Source organism: Odontomachus brunneus, unplaced genomic scaffold (genome assembly GCF_010583005.1).
Source record: "Odontomachus brunneus isolate Ranch 3 - 2012 unplaced genomic scaffold, Obru_v1 Obru_scaffold_161, whole genome shotgun sequence".
NCBI lineage: Eukaryota > Metazoa > Arthropoda > Insecta > Hymenoptera > Formicidae > Odontomachus > Odontomachus brunneus.
In genome coordinates this window covers 341,920-347,433 of record NW_022639611.1, presented here as the reverse complement: position 1 = coordinate 347,433, position 5,514 = coordinate 341,920, and the positions used below count along the sequence as shown (strand labels likewise).

At 30.7% G+C, this 5,514-nt stretch overlaps 1 protein-coding gene across 1 annotated transcript; it reads right to left on the bottom strand.

The window, feature by feature from the left end:
- Positions 1-536: 536 nt before the first annotated feature.
- LOC116850943 lies at positions 537-3,178 on the bottom strand. Its single transcript, XM_032829823.1, has 3 exons — positions 2,976-3,178; positions 1,546-1,937; positions 537-821 (listed from the first exon to the last, which is right to left on the bottom strand). The coding sequence occupies exons 1-3, from the start codon at positions 3,066-3,068 to the stop codon at positions 686-688; spliced, it is 621 nt and encodes a 206-aa protein (XP_032685714.1). The 5' UTR covers positions 3,069-3,178; the 3' UTR covers positions 537-685.
- Positions 3,179-5,514: the final 2,336 nt, after the last annotated feature.

Below are 5,514 nucleotides of genomic sequence, written 5' to 3'. Positions count from 1 at the left end.
ATATATATATATATATATATATATATATATATATATATATATATATATAAACATACATCACCGTGCAACATCACATACACATAATGACTAAAAGTAAAAAACACATATAAATGTAAGATTAAGCAGTATAGGTATCACGACCGTTTTTATACTGTTATTAAGCAAAATAGCTTTTTCACAAAATTAACGAGAAAACGTAACATATATTAGAGCATTAACTGATGTAATTAAAATGCCTTGTGACGAATTGAACAAGAATTTTATATAGACAATTTTGTTATATCACAAGATAATCTTAGAATTTTTATTAGGTCTGCAAGAAAAATAAGAATATGGGTATATAAGTACGCGAAACTTACTTTTTGATGATATTACTTTGCATGTGAGCTTTGTTTACAGAAGACCTACGATAAAAAGAATATATTTTATTCGTTGATTATCATATGCATCTTTTTAAATTTGCATTTTTATCATCTGAACTTGTTCAACTTATACTTAAAGACGATTATTATAATACATTTTTTATTAATCCTGTACATATATATGTATACGTGTCAATACATTCATTTATGAACTCCTATCCCACTTCCTTTTACGTGATTACTGATTTTACTATTTTCGAATAAGTGTGACTGCAGAAGTTACACTTTCGATTGACGGTTGCGAAGTTATACGTTCCAAATTGTTAATTTTTATCGTATCTTTTTTTATGTATTGCATGTGTACACAGACACACGGTTTGTAAACGTTGGTTGAAACTAATCATCGCCTCGCAAGATTTTGTCAGGTGTTGATGCTCCTGTGCAAGTTTCGCGATATTGCTGAAAAATTAGTAAATTTAACTAACGTACCAGTCTATTTTATATATATCCAAGTTTATAATGTTACTATAATTAAGATATTCTCTAACTTTTTTGGAGTGAAATTTTATTCAAAATGTGTGAAGGAATGTAATAATATTTCCACTAGGGGCGATACCCTAACAGCATAGATATCCAGGGGACATCCAGTGTACATCCTGAGAAAGTCCTGAGGACATTTCTTCGTCCTGAGGACGTCTCAGGAGATCTTATGCTGTCTGGGTAGTGAAAATACCACCACTCGAAATGGCAAGAGTGAATATTTCATTTTAGCTTAAAGTGGATTCTGATTCCATATGAACGAATATTTCAAACGATCATGTTCCCACGACAGTGGAATACATTAAATATCCCAGGAAGTAAGGTGACGTCTAAAGACGTCACTTTGCTACCTGAGATACACCTCAATTTCGAGTGAAGATTCGATTCAGTCAATTTTTCAGTGGAAAATTTACTCTGTATGAGTGAAATATCATTCGAATATGAGTGATTCAGTGGTGACTTTACTTTTCGAGTAAAATTTCACTCAAAACATTTTAGAAGATAAGAGTTAAAAAAAAAATATATATATATATATGTGTGTGTGTGTGTAAACTTAATATAAAACAATACGTAATATTTTACAGTATTATATGGCAATAGAAAAATTTTCTTCTGAATTCGTGATGCGTGCAATCAAACTTACTGATCAATAGTGTTAATAGTATGCAAATTATTACATTCAATGTCCTTTAACGTTTGTTTCAACATTTTATTAGTTATGTCCTTTTGACGTAAAGTCTCTTTTAGGCTTTGAATTTTCATCTTATATTCGGTTTCTCGTACTTTTATGCTCGTAGCTTGATTCATAAGAGAATCAAATTGTCTCGACATGACTTCGTATTTTACTTGTAACTGAACGCTCTCGGTTTGATTTTTCACTTGCTGCTGTTCTAATTGATTCACTGCGTCCATAGCCGCTTTCAACTGAATTTTTAGTTCATAAGAGACACCACGCTCTTTCTCCAACTGCAATTCTGTACTATACAAAGCATGACGAGTGTCCAAGAGTTCTTTCTGCATCACACGTAAGGCATCCTAACCGAGACCATAATAATTCAGTTAACCGCCCTAATAATGCTTAGTTTTGTAAACAGGAAATAATTTTCTTTTTTTTCTTGAAAAAAGCTAAGCCAAAAGTTATTTGGTCGAAACAACAAAACCTAAGACTACCCCAGACAACACACAATATTTACAAAATAGTTCAGAAATATAGATATTAAATATTTTATAAATATTTAAATGTCCGAGATTTTCAGGTATAAAAAAGATTATAATAAATATTTAAAAATATTTATGAAAAACATTTTTCATAAATATTTTTATAAAAAAGATTATAATTTATGAAAGATTTACGATAAATGTTTCATAAATATTTTTAAATATTTATCAATCTTTTTCATACCTGAAAATCTCGGACATTAGAATATTTATAAAATATTTAATATCTATATTTCTAAAATATTTTGTAAATATTGTGTGCTGTCTGGGACTCATATCATTCAATCCTTTGTTTTGTATAAATTCCTATATATCAAATACCATTGAAATATCAGAAAAATTATTTTAAAAGTGTAAATAAAATTTCATTTTCAAAATTTCACTTTAAAGTGTAAATAAAATATTGATAAGAAAACCGTTCACATCTCTCCCGCAATTGTCGATTTAATTCGAGCTAATTGCATCACAATTTTAAGTAATTCTTATTCGTTCCACGAATATCCAAAGATCTCAAATTTAGAGAGATTTAGATTTAAACATAGATATTTATTTTCGCACTACTTTTATAAAAAGAGAAAATTCTATAAATATAATATGTACGTGCAGGTTCAGCATAAAAAAATTAATGCTGCAATTATAAGCAAATATACGAGTAAATTGTAAAATCGTAAAGTCGTAGCTTACGAAAAAAAAAAAAATTTTAGATATTTACGAGTTATCATATGACATAGAATTGCATATCTACTCATAAGTTCTCACGAGTCTTACGAGAATAAGTTACGAGTTTCACGATTTTGTCTAGAATTGCAGTATAAATGTGCTATAAATGTTACTCAATATAGTATTCGAATTTACCGTATTGTTTTGTAGTTCGTACAATTTTTCACGAAATTGTCGTTCCAAGTAGGATATATCTTGTATGCCTGGCGTAATTATATGCTCCATCATTATCTCAGAACATGTTATTAATTATTAATTATCATTTAAACATATCTAATGTTCTCAACGTGTCCGAAGTTCTCAACCTTGATTTTATATTAGCAGCCAACTTCAAGCGAGAATAGCTAGCATTGAGCGAGTTTTTTAATTCATCGATGAATCCATCGCATGATGCGTAAATATAGCAAAACGCTGCATTTGCGCATCATGCGATGGATCGATGAATTAAAAAACTCGACCATAATATTAGACCTTTGTGCCGTTACATTTAATATTGGCGGCGGCGTCGGAACTAAAATTGGTTAGCGGCGGCGGCGTCGCCGAAAATTGTCGTTATCGACGGTGACGGATCGGCGTGTGCAGATTTGATGGCGGCGGCGGCAAACCGCGGTGTCACAATATTTTTTTCTTTTAATGGCTTTTACATATAGGACGCAGCAACATTTGTCACACGGCACAAATGGATTAGTCTCGATCTACAATAGATATAGTAATCCAGGCAGCACAATGTCCAAAATCGGGTCATAAGACGTTATAAGGTATAATGGGCTTTCTACAACACTGAAATATATACTACCTTATTCTTGAAATAGTTACGAATACGTAAGTTTTATTGCGGAGGTTTAATCATACCATAAAATACCCATACAGCAATGTTGAATCAATGTTGAAAAAATGTTGAATTGCAACAATGTCAATATTGCAGCAACATTCCCAGTAAACAAACTGAGCGCAGACTGCGCGCAGATTGGCAGCAAATTTGATCAAAAACCCACAACAAAACCATAGCCATTTGTGTCTAAATTAGGCTACGGTTTTGGCGACAGATTTTGCTGTCGGGCAATTGGTGCCAAATTTGCAGCAAAAACCGCGCAGCAAGGTCTGCACGGTTTCTGCCGCCAATCTGCCGTCAACCCTTATAGAAAAGTATCACTGGCTGTGATAAATTGGCCAGTAATAAATAGTAATTTTATTACTCGTACGAGTAATAAAATTATTGAACGACAGTAATTATCGCTGTGGCCAAATTATCACTTATCAGTATTAAATTTCTATAAGGGAAATCGCTACAAGCTCTGCACGGTTTTTGCTGCAAATATGCAGCAATTTTCCGACATCAAGCTCTGCCGCATATCTGGCGGCAATTTGGCAGCAAGATTTGATATAATCCACACAGTAAAGAGAAATCTGTGGAATTTCCTAAAAATATCCTGCCGGGATATTGTAATATCCTACAGATATCCCATAGAAATTATGGATATATGAGAGATATTACTAGAATAAACTAATGTCCGCAGTTACGAACACGTATAGATATCGCATATTGTAACGAAATATATTTGTATAATATCCCTGAGATATCTGATTATTGCCGTGTACAGGAAAACCCCGGAAGATATATCGCACGTATATTTTACAAAATATATTAGTGATGATTATGGTAGATAGTCTGGATATATCTGGGAGAATGTTTTTGATTATAATAATGACTAAATTTATATTGCTTACTTAATATGCATATCAATAAATATATAATTAGTACAAAATGTGCTTAGTAAGTCAAGATATATAATTTATATACATAGTAAACAATTATCAATATAATGTAGACATTATAACTGAAATTATACAAAATAGAATTACACCAAATACAATAAATATATCTTTGGAAAGATTTCTCAGAATCTCAGAAAATTCTCACAATTTTTTCAGATTTTTTATATGAATTGGAATATCTCTCAGTTTATTGTATAATACACAGGTTGTATAAAACCTATATTATTCAATCAGGTATTACAACTAACAGATATTTACTGATATTGTTATGAGTATTCATAACTGTTTATCTGTTATTCTGTTTATATATGTTACTGTTTATCTTACTACTTATATATATTACTTATATATATTACTTATATATATTACTTATATATATTACTTATATATACTACTACTTATATATATTACTGTTTATTACTGTTTATCTCTTAATCTGTTTATATATATTATTTTTAATAACTACAAGTTATCACCTATAATAGGAATGTTACATGAACTACCGCAAATGTTATTAATCATAAATTTAATGTTAACTTCCCTTATAGAAATATCATACTAAGAATCATTAATAATTACTTATTATCCAGTATTTTTAATACTGAAAATAAGTAATTATCAATGATTCTTAGTATGATATTTCTATAACGGTTATTCACGTGAGATGTTATGATATCCTCGTGCAATGCAAGCTGTAGTTGTGTTGGATGTTATTTCTTTATTAGTCGCAAGTAATGCCACATTTTTAGCTTTTCTGAAAGAGAAAAAGTTTTGCTCTCAGTAATTATTCAGTTTAGGCCCCTCACCTGTCAATGAAAGTAGGTTCAATCGACGCATTTTTGCATGAGAAACGACTTTTTCATTTGACAAACTCATCGCTCTCTACTGCGAAGCGAAA

Coding starts and splice junctions, on each gene's coding strand:
- LOC116850943 (XM_032829823.1), bottom strand. CDS start 3,068: ATGATGGAGCATATAATTACGCCAGGCATACAAGATATATCCTACTTG. Junction 1,938..2,975: donor ACGAACTACAAAACAATACG/GTAAATTCGAAT, acceptor GGTCTCGGTTAG/GATGCCTTACGTGTGATGCA. Junction 822..1,545: donor ACTATTAACACTATTGATCA/GTAAGTTTGATT, acceptor CTAATTTTTCAG/CAATATCGCGAAACTTGCAC.